Source organism: Molothrus ater, chromosome 1, assembly GCF_012460135.2.
Source record: "Molothrus ater isolate BHLD 08-10-18 breed brown headed cowbird chromosome 1, BPBGC_Mater_1.1, whole genome shotgun sequence".
Classification (NCBI taxonomy): Eukaryota; Metazoa; Chordata; class Aves; order Passeriformes; family Icteridae; genus Molothrus; species Molothrus ater.
Window position 1 is genome coordinate 136,897,837 of NC_050478.2, and position 26,173 is coordinate 136,924,009.

General features: G+C 39.3%; 1 protein-coding gene across 1 annotated transcript in view; it reads left to right on the forward strand.

Annotated features, from left to right (window-relative positions):
• The first annotated feature begins 289 nt into the window (after window positions 1–289).
• The window catches only part of EIF3H (eukaryotic translation initiation factor 3 subunit H), an 84,759-nt gene continuing 58,875 nt past the window's right edge, over window positions 290–26,173 (forward strand). Inside the window, exons 1-2 of the mRNA XM_036406976.2 lie at window positions 290–416; window positions 16,748–16,904. Coding sequence (XP_036262869.1) covers window positions 297–416; window positions 16,748–16,904 — 277 coding nt within the window. The 5' untranslated portion in view covers window positions 290–296. The remainder of the gene's footprint in view (window positions 417–16,747; window positions 16,905–26,173) is intronic.

Consider the following 26,173-nt stretch of genomic DNA (forward strand, 5'->3'; position numbering starts at 1 on the left):
AAGGTAAATGATTCTGTGGAGAGGAAAGCCGGCAGGGAAGGCTGTCTCGGCTGTCGCATGCCGGATGAGCTGGCACAAGGTCTCGGGCCCAGTCTCTGCGGGCTCACCGGGGCCGAGCCGAGCCGGGCCGGGCCGGGCCAAGCCGGACCTGCAGCCCGGAGCCGGCACCGCCGCCATGCCGGACCCCGCGCTCGCCGCTCCGCGTTCCCGCCCGGGGCCGTTTGGCCGCGCAGCGCCCCGGCCGCGCCGCCGCTTCCGGTGTGGCGCGTTTCCTCTTCCGGCCGTGCGGGGCAGCCATGGCGTCGCGCAAGGAAGGCTCGGGCGCTGCCGGCGGCGGCTTCGGCGCCTCCAAGGGCAAAGGCAAAGCCGCCGCCGCGGGAGACTCGGCCGTCAAGCAAGTGCAGATCGACGGGCTGGTGAGCAGAGGGCCCGGGACCTCTGCGGGCGGGGGGCGGTCGGGGTGGCCGCGTGGAGCCGCCGGCGGGGCCTGTGCGTGGGGCGGTGCCGCGGCGGAGCCTCGTGTCCTGCGGAGAGCGGCGCTTCTCGAGGGGCAGGAACGGCTTCTTACCTCTGCCCGGCTTCCCGGTGCTTGTCCCTGGTGTGTCAACAAACGGGCCAGAGCGGAGTGATTTGTCTATAAATGTCCCATTCCCCCGTTCAGTTCTGCCGCCCCTGTGTCCGGAGTTGCTATGTGCAGCTTTCATACCTCACACTCGTACCAGATACCCGGAAAATGCCGCAGGTGTAAGATGAGAAGCACGGTGGGTTTTCCCTCACCTTTTGTGCCTTTTGCCCTCTCTGTCAGAGCTGCCAGGACCTCCTGCCTTTGCTTAGTGAGAAATAAATTAAACTAAAGGGGTGAAGTGGTTTAGCAGAGAACAGAGCCTTCCTAATACAGACAATCCGTGCAGGCCAAAAGTGGAAGAGCATCTGCTAAAGTTGGTTCTTGGCTTTGCTGCTGGTTCTTTTTGTGTTGGTTCAGGCCTTAGAGAGTTGGGAATACTGTTAGTGACAGAGGGAGGAAAAGTTACTTCTTAAGTATAGGAACATTGTTTTTTTGCTTCATCATCTTTGCCAAGTGTCAATAGAACACTGTACAGCTGGAGTGTGAAGGAGAGAGTTGGCACCCTGATTATGAGAAAGAAGATCATAGTTTTGAGATAAGCTTTGATGCCTGCTTGGCACTTCTAGTGGTAGATCTCAGCTCTTATCCTGGAGGTATACAGTGTAGTAAATATTTGGGAAGATGAAGAATAATTTATTTGTGTGTGGTAGGTCTTGTGAAAGAGGAAATCTGAATCACATTTTTTCTGCCCTGTTTTGTCCAGCTATCTGTGTGCCTGTGGCTTTGGTGCATGGAGCATTTTCAAGGAGTGGCGAAAACTGACCACTTGTGAAATGTTCCAAAAAAGCCAGCAGTGCATAGCAGGCTGCTCCTGCTGCAGGCTGGTGCTATACACTTTGACAACAACTGGTAAATTTGATTTCTTTTGCTCATGGTTGTTCTCTACCAAGCATATAATCTGCTTTGTGAGCTGCTGTTGATTCAGATCAGCTGTGACCTGATGCTCTGCTTCTGACAGTTCAGCAAATGCTTATTATTTTGTTTTGTTTCATGGGTTTTTTCCTTCTCTGTATTTTCTTCTGGTACAGCACAGTGGTGCCTCTCACATGGAGTCAGTACAGAGGGAGGTGATTTATTGAAAACTATGAAAGCTTTCAACTTTCCACCTCCTGAAGATGTCTCCTAGACAAAGAAAGTGTTCTCAGGACATTGGCACTGGTTCACAAACTTCTGTGACATCTGTGATGGAGAGAAATGTTGGCATAAATTTGCTTGCTATGCAAACAATGTGAATTCTGTTATAATGTCTTACTGAAATGCCTCTGAAGTGTTCCTGATACCTCACTGGTTTAAATGTCTTGTCTGCTCTCACAAAGTAACAGCACTTCATCGGTCATCTTGGTGATGGCCAGGGTGATTACACACCAAGAGTTCTGAATTCAGGTGGGCATCAGGGGAGTTGGTGATCTCTTTCTCTTCAGTGGTCACCCATCTCCTGGTAGTGTCACAATTAACCCTTCAAATGGGGCTGCTTTGAAAGCAGAGGCATGTTTAAGTGGGTTGCTTTGGAGTCTGTGAGTGCTAAATAGAAGATGCATGAGTAGTCTCTGTATGTGAGAATGTGAAAGTATGTTTAGAAAGCTTGGTGTTTCAGAGGAGTAATAAAGTAAAAAAAAAAACCCTAGTATTTGTAATGAAAAGAAGACGTTCTGAATGTCAGGATGTTACCTTACTGTGTAATGGTGCAGCAATGTCTGCTTCTTGGGCCTCTTTTAAAAATCTGGTTTTAATCTGTTCAATTTCTTAATAAATAAACTTAGATTGAAAATGGATTACAGTATAGGTGGTCTGGTTTTTCTAAGAAATTAGAAAATGGACGGTAAAAAATCAGCCTCCAGAAGCACATTATAAAATGTGCTTTTTCCTTCAGGTGAGATGTAAGAATTCACGTATTTGTTTTTGACCATCCTGACAAAAAGATCAGATTAAGTGCCATGTATGATATCCTGTTGTCTTTGCTTCCTGTTGTAGAAATTTGAATGGATATTCCATCATGTTTTCTCCAGTCAAGGAGCCCAGAGAGAGCTTTTGTTTACAGCAATGCACAGGCTTGGGAAAGAGTGACTGATGGGAAAGAGCCTGGGAGTGCTGGTTGACAGCAACCAGACGTGACCACTGTGTGCCCAGGTGTCCAGAAGGACCAACGGCCTGGGGCAGGAGTAGTGTGGCAGCAGGAGCAGGGGAATGATTGTGCCCCTGGACACAGCCGTAGTGAGGCTGCACCTCAAATCCCATGTTCAGTTTTGGGCTCTCTGCTACAAGGAAGTCATTGAGGGCCTGGAGCATGTCTGGGGGAGGGTCTGGAGCATAACTCAGATGAAGAGCAGCTGAGGGAGCTGGGGCTGTTCAGCCTGGAGAAAAGGAGGCCCAGGGGAGACCTTGTCACTCCCTACAGCTCCCTTAAAGGAGGCTGGAGCCAGGTGGGGTTGGTCTCTTCTCCATGGTAACCAGTGATAGAACAAGAGGAAATGGCCTCAGGTTGGTGCAGGAGAAGTTTAAATTGGATATTAGGAAAAATTTCTTTACTGCAAGGGTGGTTAAATATTGTAACAGGCAGCCCAGAGTGGTGGAATCATCATTCCTCAAAAGTGTTTGAAAATACATGTAGATGTGACACTTAAATATGTGGTTTCATGGTTGATGGTGAGACTTGATGATCTTAAGCGATCTTTTCCAGCCTAAACAGTTCTCTGAGTCTATAATTATTGCAAGCTGTCAGAAATAATTATACAGAATTTGCTTACCATAATTTGCTTACACTTTTTTTTTTTTTTTTGCAAGAGGTGCTGATGGACTCTGGTTTGTTCTAATCTGGAAATTCTCCAATTGGAACCAAATATTTGGTAATTCAGCTGATAAAATTAATCAGATTTGGTTCACTGATATAATAGTAACTTCTTTCCGTAAGAAATTTCATCTATAAGCTGATGTATTTTAGGACATAAGAAATAATTATTCCTTTGAATGATTTTTAGGTTAACAGAAGATTCTAGATTTCCATTAAGTCTTGGAGACTTCTCTAAAATGCTTCCGTAGTGAAACCTCTAACCCTACTACACTGTAAAAAATTGCACCTATGGAGGACTTCCTTGGCATATTTATGCATTTCTGATGATTTTAGTAGTGATATCAGGCAACATAGAAAACTGTGAAGGCAGAAGTGAACTGGTGTGTCATTCAAAGGCATAGTGAGATCTGGTAGGGTAAGTAAGTAGCATTTCTACATGATGAGCATCAAAGTCTGTGTCATTCAGAAATTGAACTAATATCCAAAACCAGATACTCCATGTGGTGGATTGCGAGTTGTGCCAACCACTAATATGTGGGTGATGGATATATGGAAAATTTCTTCTGGAAAATAGCAGCTGTGGGATGGGAGGTGGGGAACTCTTAGCAAGCAAGTGTGCTGCTAGGCACACTAATAACAAATTGCCACTACACCTTAAGATATCTTTGTAAGTTTGTTTGGATAAATACAAACATACATTGGCCAAAACATAAATATGTCAAGAGGATGGTTAGAAGTTGTAGGCCTTGTCTGCATGTGTGCATCACTATCACCAGTGGGGCTATAGTGCCACATTCTCTTGTGTCAGATATGAGTGATGTAATCAAAGATTGTTACTTCAAGCTTCATTACATCATCCCTGATTTGGTGATGCTGTGGCGTGCCTAGTGCTTTGTATTCTTATCTATGGTAAGTATATATAGAGGATTTATTTACTTATTTACAATAACACATATAAGAATATATGAGTCTGCATGTTTAAAAAACCTCTCACATAATTTTTGAATTCTTTTTCAGTAGCTGCTCTGTTCATAATTGTGATATTTAAGTTGCTTGTGTGTCACAAACACATTTTATGAAAAATTCTTTCCCTAGAATTTTTTCTTCTGAGAAGCTGAGAGGCCTCAGGAACAAAATGTAAACAATGGTTATCTGCTGCTGTGGAATGCAACAGGTGGATCTGTGATTGGTCTCATGTGGTTGTTTCTAATTAATGGCCAATCACAGTCAGCTGGCTTGGACTGTCTGAGACACAAGCTTTTGTTATCGTTCTTTCTTGTCTATTCTTAGCTAGCCTTCTGATGAAATCCTTTCTTCTATTCTTTTAGTATAGTTTTAGTATAATATGTATCATAAAATAATAAATCAAGCCTTCTGAAACATGGAGTCAGATTCTCGTCTCTTCCCTCATCCTTGGACCCCTGTGAACACTGTCACACTTGTGCCTTTTTTTTAATTACCATCCATTTTTGCCATAAAGGGGTTGGATACATTGGACTGTATCCTCAGCTGTTTGTAGGGAGGAGCCCTTCAGGATGATATGTTTGACCACAGTAAATGAAATGAGGTACCATGATTACTGAAAATCAATTTCTAAGACTTGTAAATGTTTGTGTAAGGACTTTTTAAAATGACAACTTTTGACACTATGGAAAGAAAAGAATCCATTTCCATAGTAAATTTTGTAATTTTGTCGTACTGGTGAAGCCTGTATTGAACTGGCTGAAATCTCTGACATTTCTTGAATTGTGAATATTGTGCTTTCCCTAGCATTTCTTGTGTTTCTTTTTTTCCTTCTTTACCCTTTCTGAAGACTTTGCAAGAATGCACAGTGGTGGGTTCTGCCTGCTGTCATTTGTAGTGTTTCTGACATTGAAGAGCTGTAGAGGAGTATTTAAGGCTATAACATCCTCTAGGCTGTATTGTATTTTGTGTTTCTTCCAAAGGAGTTAAAATGGAATTTTAATTTGAAGTTTAATCTTGTTGACATTTCCTTGACCTGTTTCCCCTAAAGAGTTAGATGACATTATGCTGGCTCTGAGAGTTGGTATGTGGATTGAATACTGGCTTGATGTATTCATGGGTACCTTGAACCATGGAGAAGACAGAAGAGCTTTGTTTTATATTCTATTAATCTTCATGTATTAACAATGAGTTGCATGAATCTAACCCAGAAGGGAACTTCTGACATATAATCTGTGCTTAAATTCAGAAGAGAAAGCAGTAATGTGCGCTGGTAAGTTGAAAGGGCAAGAGCCTCCTTGGAATACAACAATTTTCAGGCTTAGTGAAATTTCTTGAACTGCAGTGGGTGAAGTACCCATATCATGATGTTCTGAGAATGCAAATTTCAGTGTGTTTTGTCAGTCGATAGGAGTGGATATGTGCTAGCAGAGCACAAACTTTAAATGATTAGTAAGAGTGCAGTGGTGCACTCAGCATCTCCTAAGTGTCATGGTAAGTGTACCCTAGTGAGGCATTTAGATCTGGAACATCTGGTATCGCTTCATGCCATGAAACTTGTGTGCTGACAAAAGGAGTTACTCTGAATGTGGAGGTGGCTTAAATGTGTTGAGCAGTGTTACACTTCAAGACTTCAAGGGGAAAATCTTAGTTCAAAACAGGCCTTTCTTTTGCTGCATGCAGGGAGGAATAATGTGTTGCCCTCTACACTGCTGTCACTAGCAGTTAAAATTCTGTTTTTAGGCCTTCTTATGTGCATATCAAACTGGTCTCTGGCGTGGTAATTGTGAATTCATAGTGCTCTTGTGGTTCCTGTTTGTGTTGATACTGGAGGACAAGAGTATTTCCACCAGATATCTTTCAAATAAATTCCTACCTTTTAGTGATTGAAATGTTACATCTAAAATGCAGCAGGTAATAATCATGACCTTTTGTGCTGGTTGGTGTTAGCTTTGACTCTGTGTGTTGGGAGGTGACCAGTGATGGTTTTGTTGCTGAATGCAATCAGTGCATTATGTCTGCTTGCACACTGAACATTGTTAAATGTTCTCCTTTGGTTTTCAGTTTACTGTAAAAAGATTAGAGCTTTGCAGCTGACATTCAGTGTGGTGTGGGTGAGAGAAGTGTACACAGAACTGCAGGCCCCAGGGAGAGACCCAGCAGGTACAGATACTGAAAGGCCCTTGGTGGTGTGTATGAAATGAACACCTGCCAGACCCTATTCAGTCTTAGGACTTTTTCTTCCACCTTTTAAATAAATCTTACAGACTATATGAAAGGCCTTGTAGGAGGAGGAGCAAACTTTTTTTTTTTGGTCCCCTAATCTTTGAAAAAGGATTGTGTATCTTCAACTTTTTGTTGCAATAGTATTTTATCATTAATCTTTCTTTGCCAGAGATATTTTTTGGATATGGTTCCTTTTGGATGTTGTTTTTCCATATTTACACATAAGCTCAAAATACCTTCTCAGTGATGGTATAGTTTTGAGCATACTTTTCTTTCATATTATTTTTAATCTTCCAGCAGTATTAAAATTGCAGAGATATGATACTGGTTTTACCAACAGTGTCTAACAGTTAAATTATGTTACCACATAATAAAATCATATCAGCTTAAAGGAAAGTAAATTAATTGTTAATTTACTAAATGGGAAAAACTTAGACTCATATAATAAATATTCTTGTTAGTATTTTGTATGATTATTCAATAATCTAAAACCAAGACAATAGAGCTTTACTTTGATAATGTCTTTTTTAATGTGCATACACAAAGTTACTTCAGCTAAGTCTGGGAATATTTTTGAATGACTCGTGTATGGATATTTATTTCAGATAAGCATTCTATTAATTTCTTTTGGCTTTATCAAATTTTAGAGTTAATAGACAGGCTTATTTACTCACTGGAGTTTGAAGATATGCCTGAATTTTGCTTCATGCATACACTAACAAGCTAATTCTCTTTTGTAAATATTTGGGTTTTTTTCTGGAAAGAGAGTGTGTGGATGTTGCTTTGAGCATGTAAGTCTTGTTGGTCTTTGCCTTTGCCTTTGTTCTGCTCACATGTTGTATCCTGCTGCATTTGCAGTGTGTTTACTGCCCATCCTTCCTTGTTCCTTGGAGCCCATATCTGTGCAAGAAGCAGTGTTCATACCCCTTCCTGTTTAGCAAGTTCTTTGGTGTTTAGGAATGTGGAGGTGTGAATCACTTATCATTATTTGGGGTTTTTTTGTGCATACCTCAGGAAAGTATGGCGTCTGACAAAATACTTCTTCAGTGTAGGGCTGAGTTTTGAGCACTTAGGTCTTGGGTTTTTTTCCTATTACATTATTATAAATGCAAAAAAAAAACCCCAAACAGCTGTTTTAAAGTTTTTTAAACTTTAGATGAGACGTAGGATATTTACTGCAGCTGTCATCACTCCTTGGAAGCAATTTGAAAGCCATACTGCCTTCTCCATTGGCACTGTCAGTGATAAAATTTAGAATGGTTGTTTTTAATCTCTTTGTCACAGTAGCTGTTATTAGAAATGGAACTCTGCTGGAAGTGATTTTCATGTGGCAGTCCTCAGATGATGATACAAAGGCAAATCTCTGTTCGAAAGATGGGAAAGCTGAAGCAATAACTGATGTTCATGGTTTGGGCTTTTTTTTTTCCCCCCCTCAATTTTATACTTTTAAGTCAGCAGGAAAACTGAGACTCCATGCAGGCTTGGTTCTCTGGATTGCACTAGCTGTTACTAGGAGGATCTGTCTCTGTTGCAGCCCCTTAGCACATAACCAAGTGTTTGCCAGGAAGGCTGAGTGTTTCAATGTGGAAAAAATCGTTGTGCAAAAAGTTATAAATTATTAAAACGATATGGAAGTCATTCCAGTAGGGATTTTACTGGTTACTTGGAAGCATCTGTTGAATGCATATGGAAGTCATGCTTTAAAGACACACCCTTAAATAGCATATTCCAATTTCATTGTGCAGGGTATGTTTTTTGGAAAAGATCAGTAGTCTCAGATGAACTCCCTCATCCCCATCTAGGTCTGCCTTTGCTAATTTTTGAAGGTCAAATAGGTAAGAGTAACTGTCTTGCAGTTTTTCTTCAACTTCAAAATGGTAGCAGTCTGGCACAATCTGATTAAAGAATAGGCTGTTAAATAAAGTTGCTACTGCTGCCTTTGGCTGTCATCTTTAAATCTTTTTGTAGGAAGCTGCTAGAAGTTGATGCTGAAGAAAACCTTATACTTGCAATACACTCCTTGTGCACCATGAATGTGAACACTGGTGATTCACTAATACACAGAACATTTTATCGACTGTGTGTTGAAGGATAAATGCAAAGTTCTGGTGTTTCGAGCAGAAAATGTTGAAACTGTGCCTGTCTGTACCACTTGTATATAATTTCCATATGTTGTGCTCTGAAGGAGTATATTCCTTAGCTTTCATTCTTGAAATGATCGCTAGATATTGAATTCATTAAGAATAATAAAGATGAATTATATTGGCAATTTTGCAAAAACTGCCTGAAATACTAAATGTTTTCAAGTGTTTTGTTTGGTGAGATTTGGGAAATAGAAGAAATAATATACTAAGTAGTCCTGGGGAAATGCTCCATCCCTCTTGCAACCAGCAGAGTTTTGGATGCTAATCTCATCCCATCCCTATCTCTGCTTCCTGTCAGTGTGCTAATAATGTCTAATGTCCTGCCCTTGCACCATGAGGTCCTAGGCTGTCCTATGGAAGTGTTTCTATAAGGAAGTGATTCTGCAGTGCCTGTGGCCTTGATGGTTTCCATGGGAATGTGCATGAATCCATGTACTGTGAAATGTGTTATGAAACTTTGCATTGCAGAGAACTGTGTTTTACCAGCATGTGAGCACAGCAATGGGGAGTTTCAATGCACATGTAATACTGCATTTTTACTTACATTCAGGCAATATTAAGGTGTGCTAATGGCTTGTGATTAGCCCTGGAGATGGTTATTAGACTGAACTACTGTAAAACTCAAATGTAGTGGGACAGAAAATGAAGAATCCATTGATCTATTTGGTAACAAACACCTTGATTAACATTCAGTATTTTTCTGTTTTAATAACCTTTGCTTTTCTCCACTATTTAAGTAGTTTTTCCTTTGATGTGCTGCAGTTTGTGTTTAACTGCTTCCTTTTGCAAGAACAAGCAGCTCACTTGGACATGAGTAAATAAATGACTTAAACAGATATTTCATGGTACCTACTAGACATTAGCTGATGAATGTAAATTCCTGGCAGAGTCAAGGAAAACCACAGCCTATGAAAACTCAACACGCCTCTAGCCAAAACCCAGTAATCTTCCCTTCTAATGTTGAACTTGTGCAGAAACAGGCTTGGTGTCTGTACTATTCCAGTTCTTCAGTCTGAACTCCACCTACCTGTGGAGTCTTGTCTCAGTTTGTCTGTTCCATTTTATATTTAGGATATTAACTTGTCTTAGTTCTAGGTACTGAGAAATGTTTCATGTTCTGTGTCTGGTTTTACATTAAATCAGTGATTTTTGTAATTTGAAGTAAGTTTTTTTGTAGGTTATGATTTTTAAAAAAATCTTTATGACTTTGAAAGTGTCCCATTAATAGAATGAGGGAGCAGCCAACCCGTGTTTGCAGCAGCTAAGCTTGCTTCCAGTGAGTGAATAGCCTGTGTGTCAATCACTTGGCAGTGTCTATAGGAACCTGGGCTTGCACTGTGGGAGCAACCACCCTGACTGGAAGTGGGGTGCTGTTGGCAGGTGCAGCTGTGTTGCTGTAGGGACGCCCCTTTCTTGTTAGAATGGTTTTCCTTCCTGCTATTAGGGAAATCCTAGAGCTCTCGAGTCACAGCAGTTTGGAAGTAATTCTTCTGAAAAAGAGAAATAAAACAACTGAAAGAGCAGTTACTTTAGAAGTGTTTTCGCTGGGGTATTTCAGTGGTGGTTGAAGCTTTGCTTGCAGTTTGTGTTGAGCATTTAAGAACTTTAGAATAAAAGTTAAGTATGAAGAACAAAAGAAAAAATGTCTAGACATCCATCATGTCAGGAATGGTCAAAAATGCAGTCCTGTTCAATAAGAGAATCTAGAAAAAATCAAAGATCTCTGCAAATAAGCTGGAATATGCATTTAAGTGAATTCAGTGTTTATCAGTAGAAATTATCATATTTATTGAGATTAGTATAACATGCAAAGTTCAGTTTCACCTCTAATCTTTAGTTTCATACAGTGGTTTGGGTTGGAAGGGACCTTAAGAATCATCTAGTTCCAGCCCCCCTGTCATGGGCAGGGAAACTTCTCAAAGACCAGGTTGCTCAGAGCTCCATCCAGCCTGGCCTTGAACACCTTCAGGGATGGGGCACCACTGCTTCTCTGGGCAACCTGTGCCAGTGCCTCACCATCCTCACAGTTAAGGATTTTTTTCTAATATCTGATCTAGTACCACTCTCTTTAAGTTTGAAGGCATTCCCCCTTGTCCTGTCACAACATGGTCTTGTAAATCCTCTCCATTATCCTTGTAGGCTCCCTGCAGGTGCTGGAAGGCCACAGTCAGGTCAGCCCAAGACCTTTTTTTTCCAGGCTGAACAAGCCCAAATCTCTCAGCTTTTCCTTATAGGAGAGGTATTCCATCCCTCTGATCAACTTGGTGGCTTCCTCTGGATTCACTCCAACAGGTCCATGGCCTTCCTGCATTGGGGAGTCCAGAGCTGGACACACCACTGCAGGTGGGATCTCATGAGAGTGGAGCAGAAGGGACAGAGTCACCTGCTCGACCTGCTGCCCAGTCTGCCTTGGATGCAGCCCAGGACCTGTTTGGCTTTGTGACCAGGGGGTGCCCATTGCCAGCTCCTGTCCAGCCTCACATCCAGCAGCACCCCAAGTCCTGCTGGGCAGGGCTGCTCTCCATGTGTTCATCCCCAGCCTGTGCCGCTACTGGGGGTTGCTCTGACCCAGGTGCAGCACCCTGCCCTTGCTCTTACAAAATCTGATGCAGTTCCTGTGGCCTACTTCTTGAGCTTGTCCAGGTCCCTCTGATAGCATTCTGTCCTTCAGGACTGTCAGCCACACAACTCAGCTTGATGTTGGACTCATGCCATGACTTTATGTGGTGGTGAGTCGTGTGCCACAAAGGTTCATATGCAACAGCTATGAGACCAGGATATCAACCTGTTGATTCTGTACTTAATTCTGACATGTTATCTGTCACAGTGCTTTCTAGAACCCATTTCTGTGCACTGCCCTGATTAAGGTGGAATTTTCGATGTGTGTCTATAAACATCTGTCTCCTTAATCATCTGGAAGAGTGTGTCATGTGTATCAGACATATGTTCTCTTAATGTTAATTGTTGCAGTAATATCTTTAATTTACTTTAGAGTTCCTTTTCTCCTGGCAGGAAAGTTGAGAGTCTCTGTTATTGTCTTATCAAATGGTGCTGTAGCCAGGAGACAAATCAGCTCAAGGCAAGTTTTTTTGGTAAGCTTCCAGAGCTTGTCTTTTGTAACTGTAGGATAAGCACTTATCTGTAGTGTGTAAAAACCTCATCTGGAGCTATTAAAATGTTAACATTGCTCATGTTTCATGATATCTAGGTTTTTTGCATTTTTTTCCAAGTCTTTGTTTAAAAACAAAGCCATTCCATGCTTACTTGGGTATTTCAGAACTGTTTAATTAAATTTCATTTTTGCATAGCTAATTGGTTGTTTCAGCACACCAGCAGTTGTAGATTTGCTTTTGGTGTAGGGCTACCTGGAGAAGGAGACATGGCCACTAAATTAGAGTAAAATGTGGTATGTCTTCATGTGGATATTAATTGCTAAACAGTTCAACTCTTTATCCAGAGGTGGCATATATGCCATACATATACACACCATTTATGTGTATCAAGAAGATGTTGATTCCAGGCAACTCTGACGTTAACACAATTGCCTGAGTCATTGTTAGTAATGACTAACATTGTGATCTGTCCATTTACAAAGCTGCATTATCAGTTCTCTCTTGAATCTGGTTTATACTAGGAGTTTATGTAAATTTGCTTGTGCTGAAACACTGATATATAAAAGTCCATGGTTTGAGTTTTAAGGGTTTGTATGGAGAAGGCTACATGTGTGATATGGATGTATTCAAAGTTATCACACATTATTAGCAGTCACAGCTTTGGAGACCCTTGTGCCAGCTAACTGTTGGTCACAGTGTCAGTGTTAAGCACTGGGAGATGTGAGTGTTGTGGCACTTCCACATCAGTGCTGACACCAGCTACATTGCCCAGAGTTATTTAGACTCCCTCCCCATCCTCTCTCTTCCCCAGATGCTGGCAATTGATGCTAGTGGTTGTGACCACAAAGCTTTCTTGGGTGGCAAAAAATGTTAAGCATTTAAAAAGACATAAATACTTAATTTAAGACTGTAGATCAGTGTGCTATATCATGTATTCGTTGGGCTAACAGAAGCTCTCTCTTGTTTGATTTCACATGTGCAAGGCATGGCACAGGTAATGCAGTCTGGTTTCAATGTGATGACATTCAGCTCTCTGGAACACTGCTGTAAATGAATCCTCAGTGCTTTGATTTGCTGTTGTTTCTCTTTAGATAAATGCAGAAATGTGCATCTTGGTATATTCATGTCCCTACAGTGGGATCTTCACAGAATTTTCCTCCAAAGGCTCATAATACTTCAGCTGTGGGTTCCTGTTACATGTATTTCTGTAGTGAAGTACAAACTTTTGAAATTAGCAACTATGATGTTGGGATGTAGCCCAATTCAAAATTTGGCAGTATGCAGTTAAAATATGTATCTTTGATGTTCTTAATAGTTTCAGAATGGCTTTTACATTTTTTTAATTTTTTTTTTTAGTTTAACTTTATTCTTAATGTTTGAGCAGTGCTTTGAAGATTTGGAGATTATAAGCACTGCAGAATTGCAAAGTTGTTTTTGTTTTTTTTTAAATTGAGGATTAATGGTCATTAAAATCTGATAAGTGGCTACTCCAAGTGATTAAATTACTTTGGTGTTTTGAACACTAAATTTACAAGGCTGGGGGACTCTTGAGTTTTATTTAGTAATTTCTTGTATATTCTTTTCTAAAGAGTCATTATGTACCTGAATATTTCTTAAATGCTGATTTACTAAATCGTGCTGCATATGATTATTGACTTGTGTTCAGGGTATTAGAGTTTACAAATCTGAGGGATTTTTCGTTATTTGATACATTTTCTCCTTAAAAACATACCCTTTCCTGGCTGGCCAGCTGCATTACTTTAGTAACAGCAGCAGTTGAAATGGTTTGGTTTGGATACTGTTAATTTTGTGTAGCTATGGCATAGCAGTGAAGGGTCTATGGGTATTTAAAACAATTTATAGCTTGTACAAAGGAGCAATATCTCCTATTAGGGGATTAATTGGATGGGAATTATAAATGGTGTTTGGAAGGTGACTCAGCATTGACTGAAAGATGCTTATACTGGTGTTCGTTTAGATTTCTTTGGGATTTTTTTTTCAGTGTTACTTGGAAAAACAGATACTTTTCAATGTGCTGCATTACTTGCATTATTTATATTAACACTTACTACATTTATTTTCAGACCAATATAATTACTCTGATTCTGTTCCCATGCTTCACAAACATAACATATTTTTCTTTTAGGAAATGTCTAGATACAAGTTAGTGCTCATTTTTCTTGAGTATATGTGGTTTATTCAGTATGAAGTATTGAAATGTTATGGTATTGGTGTTTGCATAGTGGTCAGCTCTTCCTGCTGTATCTAGACTAGCAAACAAATGGAAATTACATTTTTATTGTTGTAGCTGATGTTATTACTAGAGAAGTAGTTCTGCTTTACACCTGCAGATCTGCTTTTAGTACTGAAACACAAGTTTCAGAGCACATTTCCTGCTTGGTCATATGGTAGTGTTTTGGTGGCAGGTTTTTCAATCTGAGCTGAAGAGTCTGCTGTACAAAAGACTGGTGTCTTAAGTGCTGAATAAAACTGTCCAGAACAAAGAACAAAATGAAAACAAAAATCCTGTGTCATTGGATGCATCTTTTTATAAGTGATTTCGGTAGCTAATGTATTTTCCAGTGCAGTCATAAACACAAACTTCTCCAGTGTCCTAATGGTTGTGAAATTTGGAGTATTGAGTTCATGAACCTCTCTGCTCCCTTTCTCAGACTCTGTTGGAAAATGAGGTTGTAGGTAGGCTTAAATCCCTGGGGTTTGTGTCTCCCTGGATAATGTCTGCTCTGGTCTTCAGGCTGGCGATTGAAAAGTGGCAGGCTTGTGTGATAACTTCATTGTATATTTGGGTATTTGGTTAACATTTAAGAGCTTTGAACTCCTAGTTTTCTTCCTCTGAAACAATCATTGATATTCTGTGACAGCCCATGCTTGTTTCATTTGTGACTGCTTTCTGTGAGCAATTATCATCGGAAACGCTGCAGCAAATTGGCATTGTATCACAAATGCTCCTGAATGAAGTCAAACAGGCAAATAATACTCACATTAACAGGGACAGTCAGTGTGCATAGAGAGCTCAAGAGAAAATGAGAAAAATACTGGAAAAGGTGAAGCTTACAAGACTGTAAAGATGCTGAGAATAGTTGTAGACAGCTGAGTACACGCTGTGCTGTATTCTGGCTGGGTAGTTAGGGATGCCATGGCTGTGGAAGACAGGGCTTATGGCAAATGTATGATAAACCTTAGCTTTATAGTAAATGCAAGCTCAATATTATTTATGTGCTGACTGGTATATTCATCTGCTATGTCTAGGTGATCTCAAACTGGTGATTGGTATATTGTTTCCATCACTGTTAAATACTGCTTCACTGCCCACTGATCCTAATTTCCTTATTGTTTTCCCCTGAAATAAGGTGTATATAACCAAAGTATCTCTTTGTGTCTCTGCTCTGTAGACCTGTTTTAGCAAATTGAATAAAAAGGTGTGGCTGCAAAGGATTTGAGTGACAGATGTGAATGAGTATTGGAGTGAAATGTTGTTTTCTATCTATGATTGAGAAGCTTCAATGCAAGTATATCTAGATTAAAGAGGAAGCACAAATATGCGATACTGTAAATAAACAAGGAGTCAGTGGGCGTTAGCCCAGTTTGATACTGAAATCCAACTTAGTTGGAAATGGTATTTCTTTTCAGTTTTACCCTCTCTGCCCTGCCTCCAAGTATGAAGCTTGTTTTCCCATTTTAGCCCAAGAAGGCAGTGTATTTGCAAATATCTTCTACTCTCCTTTTTCTTTCATTTAATCTGTATTATGGTACTTCAGTACATTAATGGTGTTTTACAAAGAGTGACATCTGCTAATCAACAAAGGAGATAGCTAAGTACAAATATATGTTCCTGATGTCTAAGTATGAGCTTAACTTCCTTCCCCCCCCCCCCATAGAATGTTCTCTAAAAGCCAGTACTTGTACAAAGCCTGTTCTAAGGGCAGTTGAGCTGAAACCTACTAAACTAGTTTGTTTGCCAGCAGATGTTAAAGTAGTATTGCTTTAATGAAAACAATAATCATCAGACATTTTCTGTTGGATTTTGAATGGATGGATTAGGGTTTAGTAGAATAAACCTCTCTTACACTGGAGAAAGCCTAAGTTCTTTCAAGTCAAGGTTTGTGGTTAGTGTCGTACCTTATTGTAGTTCTTGTCAAGTATAAAATGTTATTCAAGTATGAAGTGTTGCTAGCAAATGACTGACTATTTTTGAGTGGTTTTGTTCATACTGTTCCAATTTACAGTATCATCTCATGAGAATTATTCATTGTAGAGTTCAGATTTAAGGAAGGAAGTGGAAATTATGTTGTTAAAAACATTACGAGTAATTTGTGCATATTTTTTTTCTTTGTCATTGATTTTCCTTAAATACCCTATGACATGCCATTCACATTATATAACTTGAACTATCATCTGAAGTAAAACTTCAGTGAGATGTACTTTAGAAGATTAATGCAATTGAAATTTGATGGGATCTGCGCCTTTTAAAAAATTCCTACCAGTTTCTGCATAGTTTTTTAAGATGTTTTGTTAGTTCTTTGTGCCCTGTTTCCTTCAAGAGGGGGCTTATTGGACCTGCAAGATACTGTTAAAAGCTCACAGTTAAAGCAACAAGCTAAAGTAAAAACGATCAATATTTCATTTTAGAATGGTGTTTCAGAAAATTGATTTAGAACTGCATTTTGATGGTTTATTTAATGGTCTTGTTTTTTCTCTGTAATATTAGGATGGCTGTCTGTTCCTCAACCTGTATTAAAATTGCTGGTGCTTAAGCTTACTTTGTTTGCAGCTCTAAACCATGCAACAAATTTAAAATTCCAGATACATAGGTTTGAGGACAAAAACAATGCATTGCATATTATGATTTTATCATTTTGTGTTCTAGGTTGTGTTAAAGATCATTAAACATTACCAAGAAGAAGGACAGGGGAATGAAGTGGTCCAAGGCGTGCTGCTGGGTCTTGTGGTGGATGACAGACTGGAAATCACAAATTGCTTCCCTTTCCCTCAACATACAGAGGATGATGCAGACTTTGATGAAGGTAATAGTTAAAGTTTTGTAAAACTTAGACAAAAAAGAAGGTCTCTGTGGGCTGTAAAGGCCTTTTTTCCCTCACAGTGAGAAGAAGCTTGTATGTACTCAGATTTTTTACTCTGGGTTGAAGTGTCGATGGTTAATTGGAGTGCTGTCCTGAAAATCCAACTTAAAGCTTTTCTGTATAAGGGAAGTTATAGGGGATGAATACAGTATGATATGGACATTTGTTTTAGGATGAGACTCCACACAGGAAGTTACATTAGTTTCCTGTCTGTAATTCATAATCAATTTAATGCTTTTTATGGAAATGGCTGTGTGTACGTGTGTGCATACATACACATCTGGATGTAGCTTGGCACATAGATTGCCTCTCTGTGGATTTAATTGTATGCATTAAGTACTTATTGGAAATCTGGAGAGCAGAGCTTTGTGAGTTTTGAGTGGCTTTGGCTAACTTGAAGTCTGGGTGATCATTTTGCTTTCTAAGTGAGCTAGAATGTAGTATGGGTAGTTTCTGTCTGTCTCAATGGTTTTTGTTGGTCCTAGTGATGTTCTGTTAGTGACACTGTAAGATACTATGATTGGCTTGGCACAGAATGACATCAAATTTATAAAGCAAACTTAAAAGGCTTACAGTTCTAATCTTGATATTATAAGTATACATGTGTGTATTTAAGGATACTATTAGAAAAACTTTTTTAGGGCATAAAGAGTCAGTTTAACTTCAAGAGTAACTAAAGAGGCAATATAGTCAAAGTAGTTGCAGTAGCTTCTGTTTTGATAACTCAGTTTGAGCAAGATCACTTAATCTGTACGTATAAACTGCTTTTTCTTGCTTATAACGAGATTAGGTATTATTAAATTAGTATTTTATCTTAAAAGAATCTTGGACTCTGCTTTTCTAGCAGAGATAATTTTAAGAATTCTTTGCAACTTGGTACGGTTTCATTGCTGTTAATTGTCTTCTTGTGGGATTATACAGTTAGGTCAAAGAAAATAGGAGTGCAAAACCAAAAAGGAATCTTAATTGTCCTACAATAACATGGTGCTTGAGTCAGAACTATATTTTACTAAAGCCTAAGAAATATTTTAGCTCCTTCTAGGCTCCTTCTCTTCTGGAGCTCTTCAAAGGATTGAAGTAATCAAAATTCTTAATTGGACCCCATGCTTCATTTTTTTCTGTAGAAAATGGCTGAATTATTTCCATGTAGCTGATAGGAGAGCAAGTATTGAAAGGAATTTCTCAGTGTCAGAGATGGATTCAGCTCACTGTAGGATGGCTCCCGTGCTGAGCTGTAAGCCTGTGATCTGGTGTGCAGGGTTCAACTCTTTGTGTTTGGGAAAAACTTCCTTCCAGGAAAGTGATTTTTGGTGCAAGTCTTTCCTTTTTTAGCAAGTAGGCAATACTCCTTACATTAAGTAAGGTCCAAAGGCAAAGCTTCCCTCACCTGGACCCCTTAGCTTTTCAGCTTTCTGTTCCCATGCTGTGGCACAGAAAGCAGAGCAAACTCTGGCCAGAGAGGGAAGTGAGCCTGTGGCAGTGAGGCTGATGCTGCCTCTGGCAGTGGGGGGGAAGCTGCAGCCAGGTCAAGGAGCTTGCCTGGGCTAAACCCTGTAAGCTAATTCAGGAGAATTTCCTATGGATTTCCATCTTCCCTAGCCTGTAGTACATGGCTCACAGCGATGTTGCCTCTGTATTCTTCTCAGTGAAATGCAGTTAAATAGACTGAACCACTTAGAAAATGCCAAGTGCTCGTGTTCATTCTGCATTCCCTTTACTAGGGGCCTGTTGGGCTCTTAAACCTATGTAGCAGAGCCTAGAGAAGATGAAAACTTAAACAAAATGGCTGTTGGGGTTGCTTGCTTGAGCCTTTGGTATCTTTTTAGGCTCCTCAGAGTTGTCTGCTGTCTTGCCAATGTGAAAAACAATAATGTTTTATAAATGCCCCCTGTTTGTTTTTCCTGGAGCTGTGTTTCCCTATGTAAGTATCCTGCCAGATTTTCAAAAGATTCTTTTTCTTCTAGATGCAGATAATTCAAGTAGAGAAATCTCTTGTTATGTGCCAGAATATTAAAATGGAGGATGCTAAAAACCAAAGAAAACAAGGCACCTCCTTCCCCCTATGACTTGTGTGTTACTTCAGTACTCTACCTGGCTTTACATATTTGCACAAATTCAGGCCCACAGATATGGAGGGAAAATACAAAGACCTTGGCACTTCAGTGCTGCTGTCACACAGAATGATACTTAACATTGTGCTCTTTTGTCAGCATGATGTGGCATCATCTTCTGCCTCAGCGTAGGCCTTAGTGGTCTCGAGGTGACTGTTGTTAAGAGAATTTGAGCCTTTGTACAAGAGGGTGATATTTGAGCAAATAAACTGTTGGGTAATTGGCAAGACACATTTACGTGAATGTTTTCCTCTTTTAAGCTGTGCAAACCTAATACAAACCACATTTTTGAGGGTGCTAAGAAAATATCCTTAAATTGAACTTGAAATAGGTATGCATGACATTTAAGAATCAGTTTGATAAAGATGTATTTAAACTTGCAACCATTTCTTTAGATATGCTTAGTTATGCTTTTGTGATGGTGCCATTTTGTCTCTTGCTTCTAATGGTTGAGATAATATCAAATTTTGACTATTTGCTGTTTCAGAATTACTTCAAAAATTAATTAAAAAAAAACAAAACATATCTGAACTTGTTCTTTTACTGCAAGAACATTTTTTAATGCAGTTTGAATTGGACTATTTCTGAAACTACAGAAAACAGAGAGAGGTTTTTTTCAGGTAATTCTTATTTCAAATGTGGGCAGCCTGTCCACCATGTATGAATCTGCAGGTGTTTTTCATCATAGAAAGTTTCTCCTGAAGTGTTGTCTTCCTATGATTCTTTTTACAAAGTGCAATTTTTTGGTAAGATTTCCTGTCAGGGAAGTCTTAAACACTTAGGCTGGCCTGCTGCAGCATGAGATTTTTAGTGGGGGTGAGAGGGTTCAACCCTGCCCTCTGTTAGAAATCTGTAGGTGAAGTTTAGTTGATGATGTGTGAGCTAACAGAGGAAAATTGCAGAATTGTTGTTGAGTCCTCAGCAAAAGATGCTTCAATGTGAATGTTCAGTACTTTAGGGCTGCACTTTGGGCTTTTGGTTAGGCATTTACTTTTCACATAGTTGTGTTTCCTTATTGCTAGTGCACTTAAATCCTCATAGGCATTGGCTTTATTTTTCAAAGCAGTGATCTTAAATTTCATAAAGATACTTTCAGTGATTTACACGTACAACCCCTATTCCTGTGCCCCCTGTCTCCCCTTCCCCACATCCTCCACCCCACAGATTGAACTCTTGTTTAGGGAAAATCAGATTTCTGCTGTAACAATTTTTGGCTTAGGTACTTCTGTGAAAAGTTGTAGTATTCCAGCTTGTCTTACTGAGGGTAGTTTTCTGAGAAGTGCTTTCACTTTAGGGCACTTGCAAGCCTTTGTCTGAGCATAGTTTTGCTGTCTTTCAGTTAAGGTTTACTAAAAACCTTATTTTCTCTATGTTCTTCCTGATCAATAAATGTACTTTTCATGTCTATATATTTCTAAGCAACATGTTAAGTTCAATCCTTTGCACTTTATTGACTTTATCTTCGGTCCTTTTCACTGGATAGCTTTTCTCCCAATTTAAAGGAAATTTATATTCACTTCTTGGAAATACAACAGTTAAAAATGAAGCATACCTCTTGTCACTCATTATAGATGTTGTGAGACATTAATTTGAATAATTAAAGATTTAATTCAGTCTGATGTATTTTAGTAACTTAGTTACAAAGCTAAGATGATAAACCAGGTCCTGTGGTAAATATGCCAGTTGGAACTTTGAGACAGTTATATAATTATATATCGAAATGAGTTCTATATGGTTGCAACCTTTTTTTCTTTTATTAGACTCTCTCTGAGATGCTCCAGAAGAAAAGTTGATGCCTTCTCCCCCTATCCCCCAACATGATTTTTACTTTGTTACTTAGGAGGATTAATTTCTGTTTTCAGGTTAGAATTAGCTAGATTATTAAATATTCAATTACCTGTGTTTTTCTGTGCTTTAGGTTGGATTTAGTTGTGTAATCATTCAGTAACAACTAGAAATAACATAGTACGACATTTCCACAAACCCACCATTTTTTTAGCCTCAGATAGGTGCAGTTTCATGTGGACAAAGTTGTCATAACTCAAAAATAGTGCTTATTCAGGGTTTTACTTGGCCAAGGGCAGGAGCAGTTTGAGCTGCTGAGCCTTACCTGCTCTGTTTGCTCACCTGTGACGTGTGGTCCTTGCAGAAGCAGAGGGCTTCAGGTAGAATCACAGGATCATCAAGGTTGGAAGAAAATGAGAAGATTGCCAAGTCCCACTATTGCCCAGTTCTATCACTGTAACCCCTGAATCACATCACCCAGGATCAGATCCAGATACCCCTTAAATACTTCCAGGGCTGGTGAATCTGCCACCTACCTGGGCAACCTATTCCAGGGCCTGACTACCCCAACACTGGAAAAAGAAATTCTAATACCGAATCTGCATCTTCCCTGTCTCAGTTTAAGCCATTTCCTCTGGTCCCCACTGCAGGCACAGCAGAATAGACTGGCCTCCACCTCATTACACCCTCCTTTCAGATTCAACCTCTCTACTGGTTGTAGAGAGCAGTGAGGTCCCTCCTGAACCTTCTCTACTCAAGATGGAGCAGACACAGCTCCATCAGCTGGTCCCTTAAGACATATTTTCTAGACCTTTCATAATCTTGTTGCAGTAGGGTCCAAATGGACTCTGTGAGGGTTGATTTCTTTTGTTAGTATTGCTGGAGAAGTCCTGGTGTCATTAAATCACTGCCCTCCCAGCAGTGTTGGTTCATCTGCTTTCTGTAAAGGCTTCTGTCCAGGTTAGATTTAGTGAGTTTTTCTTGTTTTATTCCCATTTTAAATCAAAGGTTTTATCATTGTATTTATCATCTTGTATTTCTCTTGTATTGTGTGACAGACCTTGAACATGCAGTGACTGTAACTATGTTCTGAATAGGCAGATACAATTTTAGCTGGTTTTTTTCTTCTTTTTTTTTTGTGTTTGTATAGCCTTATTCTCTTTAGATATAACAGTTGTAGCTCATGTCTTCTGTTGTTTACTTTAAGAAAATTGAATGTTTATGAAATGAAAAAATCAGGTTACATGATATTTGAATTTTATTTCACTAAGGGCAGGAACAGATAACCCAAAAGCTCCCTAATCACAGCCTTGGTTCTGGTTCCAGTTGTATTCCGTTTATGTAAATTCCTCATCTGTGTTTTTTGTAAGGCCTGTTGTAATTTAGGAAGAAAGCCATACTGTGTAAATGTTGACTTTTCAATTACTGAGTGCTGGTGAAAGCCTGTCAGGTTTGTCCATGCATTTATGAAGTTACACTTCGTTCTCTATGTAAAAAAGGATATAGATTTTTATGCTTGTTTTTTGTTTCTTTATCATTTGGGTGTAATGAGTATGTGAAACAGTCCATAGGCTCAGTAAGGTTTAATTTATATAAGGAATTCAGATGATGACGACAAAGGGTGGATGATCAGTTGTTAAGCATTCAGAATAATGTCATCTTATCTTTGATATTTTTTTTATTGTTTGCCAAAACTGATATTGCAATATAATGATGGACAAAAATGTTATTTATTATGTGCTTAATTCAATCTAATAAGATGTATCACTTTTTCAAGGTTCTTCAATAAAACTGCTAATCACACCTGAATTATTTTGTGCTTTACTTGTCCCTAGTACAATCCCTTGATTTGTTTCCTGAAAGGAAGCTAATACTGACATGGTTTGTGTAATTGTGATGGTTCAGTGGAGTAGCAGGCATGCAGCCTGTTAGATGTTTTGCCGAAGTTTTCATACAGTGCAGACTTACCTGTAACGACTCGGAGGCTTTTGTCTTCAATAAGTAAGAAAGGAGAAATCCCAGTAAAAGGCTCCTTTGCCGGGCGCGGGCTGAAGTGCGCTTGTCTCTATCAGAGGCGGCAGTGTGTGCCCCAGGATGGTTTTGTAATCACAAGTGCTAAGAAACAGTGCTTTTACTGCCCGTGCCCGAGGCCAGTGAATTGTCCGGGTGTCCCCGCCATGGCCCCTCGTGTCCCCCCCACGATGGCCGCCTGTCCCCCTCATGGCCGTGTGTCCCGTCCCGTGTCCGTGTGTCCCGCCCCGTGTCCGTGTGTCTGTCTCCCCGTGGCCGGGAGCCGCCGGCAGAGGGCGCCCGTGGCCAGCGCTCGGCTCAGGCCTGGCCGCCCTCCCGGCCGGGTGTCCCGGGGCGTGCGGCAGCGCGGGGCACACGGTACCTTCTCTGACACGGTGCATCTAATCTTTTGCACAAACGAATTCAGAAAATTTGTTAGAAAGTGCATTGACTATCCTGACTCAGTGTTTTTGTGGTTCTTAAATCAGCCTAAATGGGCTGTGTGCGCTAGGGCTCAGTGTAGATGGAAGAATTAGATTCCGACTTCCATGTGTGTGTATCCTAAAAGCAGGACGGAGCTTGCTTCTTCTGCGGGTTTGCTTCTTTGCTTCCCAATTCTACCACGCTAACTAAGAAAGAGGAGGCAGCAATTGTGATGGAACTCAATGGTTTATCTAAAGGGATTTACACTACTGGACTGTGCAGACACAAAAACTGCACATCAACTATTCCTCTTCTGACAGTATTGCACAAACTGCCTGAAATGCTTTGTTTACTGCAGTTTTGGATTTTCAAGTTGATTTTTACTGTAGGGGCAATACTGTAAAGTGGTAGGTTAATACTTTTGTTCAACATGTAATTTTATATCAAAAAAGAGAAATTATTTTGCTCTTTAAAGTACCATGCATATTAAAGTTTTATTTAAATCAGTTTCCCTTGCAATTTTGCTGCAAAATAAGTTAGTGTCATTTGATTTAAAATGCAAAATGTTCTACTAGCTCTTAGCTTTTTTTTTTTAAGAAAACATATTTAATGGCATTTTTCCTTGAGCAATTTTAAACAGAAAAACCTAGCCTAAAATCTGTTGTAGGTAGCTTGATTTTTTTTTTTCTCCGTAATTCGCAATTGCAGGGATATTATTATCATACTTAATAAACTCCCATGCTGTACTTTACTTAAAATTGTGTTTAAAAATATTCACTTACTTAGCCTGAAAATGAAGTTAGAAAAGCATCTGTTTTCACAGGTAGTTAGATGTATATAACTGATTTTTAGCAGCTTTAAAATGAGCTGGGAGATTGTATCCAACGCAGCTATTTAAACATTTCGTTATATGGAAGATTTCATCTTAAAGCCAGGAGTTTTTACTTTGGAGCTTGTGTTCTATCTTAGCTGTATTTTTTATTTATAATCATGATATACAATAATTTAGTTTGTTATATGGATATTTAATATAATCTTGTAAGACTTGCAGAAACTCATTAATTTTTATATGGTCAGCAATATGAAAGCCCAGTTTCTTTTACCTTCACTTTTGGTAAAATATTACAAATGAGATATTCTGAATTTAATTTTTTTGGTGCTAATATAATCAGCTCAGCATTGACTGAAGACATAAAAGAGCACAGAAGCAGATAACCAATTAAATAATGAAAGTGCATGCGTATGTATGTATATACACACATACTTAGGATCTGCTCGTGTCTGCCTCTGTGTTTGGAGGAATAAAGCTTCATCCAGAAGGAAGCCCAGTGTTGTGAAGACAACATTGTCAGTTCTGCTAAAAACGTTCAGCTTCTTCATCCTCAGTGATTATTCCTTGGTCTTGGACAATGTGGTACAGGAGTGGCTGTTTCAGTAGGACTGCCTGGATCTCACTCTCTGTGCTTTTTGCATGTCTTGCTTGGGTCTGTAGCATGTCCTTTCTTAAGGGACCAATTATTTGTGGACCTTGTGGTTCCCCTCAGCCTTGGCCATACATTTGGACTCTACGCTCCTCTGTTCTTTTCCCAGTGGGACTGGACCAAGAGGAAGAGAGAGTCCTTTCAACACCTTCTTATTACCTCTTTCCATTCCCCCTCCTTTCCTTTTTTGCTAATGCAAGTATTTAGCCATTTCCTTTCCCAAAGAAAGCTGTAATAAAATTGAGGGAGCTGAAGGCAAGCACAGCAAAATGAGCAGATCCCTATTTTTTTTTTTTCTGAGAGCTAAAATTAAGGAAATGCCTATAGTTCTATTGAAAAGCAGTTCAAATCAATACATCTGTGTGAGAGGTAATAGAAACTGATTGAAATAAATAGTAGTAGTAAATTATGAAAAATCATTTTCATTCTTATTTCTTGTTCAATAATGTTTTATGGACTTATGAACTGCATAATGTGGAAAAATTATGTAGCATTATTCTCTGAGAAAATATTCCATACTCAAGATACAGTACACATGAAAGCTAAGTTGCACCTCTTTTGTTCATAGTGTTCACATTTATTTTTTTGATGTAAAGGCAGAGACAAGAAGCTGGCCCAAGGTTCAGGACTGAATTTGGAATTAAATAGTTGAGGAACAGACTTGAAATCCATTCTGCTGGCAGGAAACCCACTGCAGCAGTAGAGTTAAAGAGATATATGAATTTTTTAAATAAAAAATTATAGAACTTTAAAGTGTTTTAAAAATACTAGTCTTTGATAGAAAACAGAAAAATCTTAGTAAAGGTTATGTTTGCATCTTTATTTTAGCATTAGTTGTTTATGATTAGTACATATTGTGAAATCCAGTGGTGCAGTAAAAAATACATGGAGAAACTGAGAAAGCTCAAACTGAGCAGATCTTGCTTATCTCTGTAGTTTGAAGGTAATCCAGTATATAGAATCTTAATATCAGCAAAATTTAAGAAAGTAAAAACTACTTTAAAGCTCTAGTGAAGATGAGCAGGGTGTGCATAGTAGCATATGTAATAGTGTACAGTAACTTAAATTTATATAATTCCTTATTGACTGCATCCACAAAATGTTTTTATTGCAGATAAGACTCTCACCCATCTGACTGAAGAAATTCACTCTGTTTTGGTTTGTGGTGTGTCGGTTGATAAGTTGCAATAGCAATATGTAGCTTGTAGTATGTATCTTGCCTTTTGTTTCGCTGTGCTGAATTCACAGTTTGATTTCTTTTATTGGATTACGTGCTTCAGTACAGTGTAAATTAATGCAGTAGAAAAATACACATGAAAATAGGTTGCTTACAGTAAAATACTTACATGTTTTTGTAAGTTTAGTGTGATAAATCCTCTATACATATTTATAGCCAGCATGC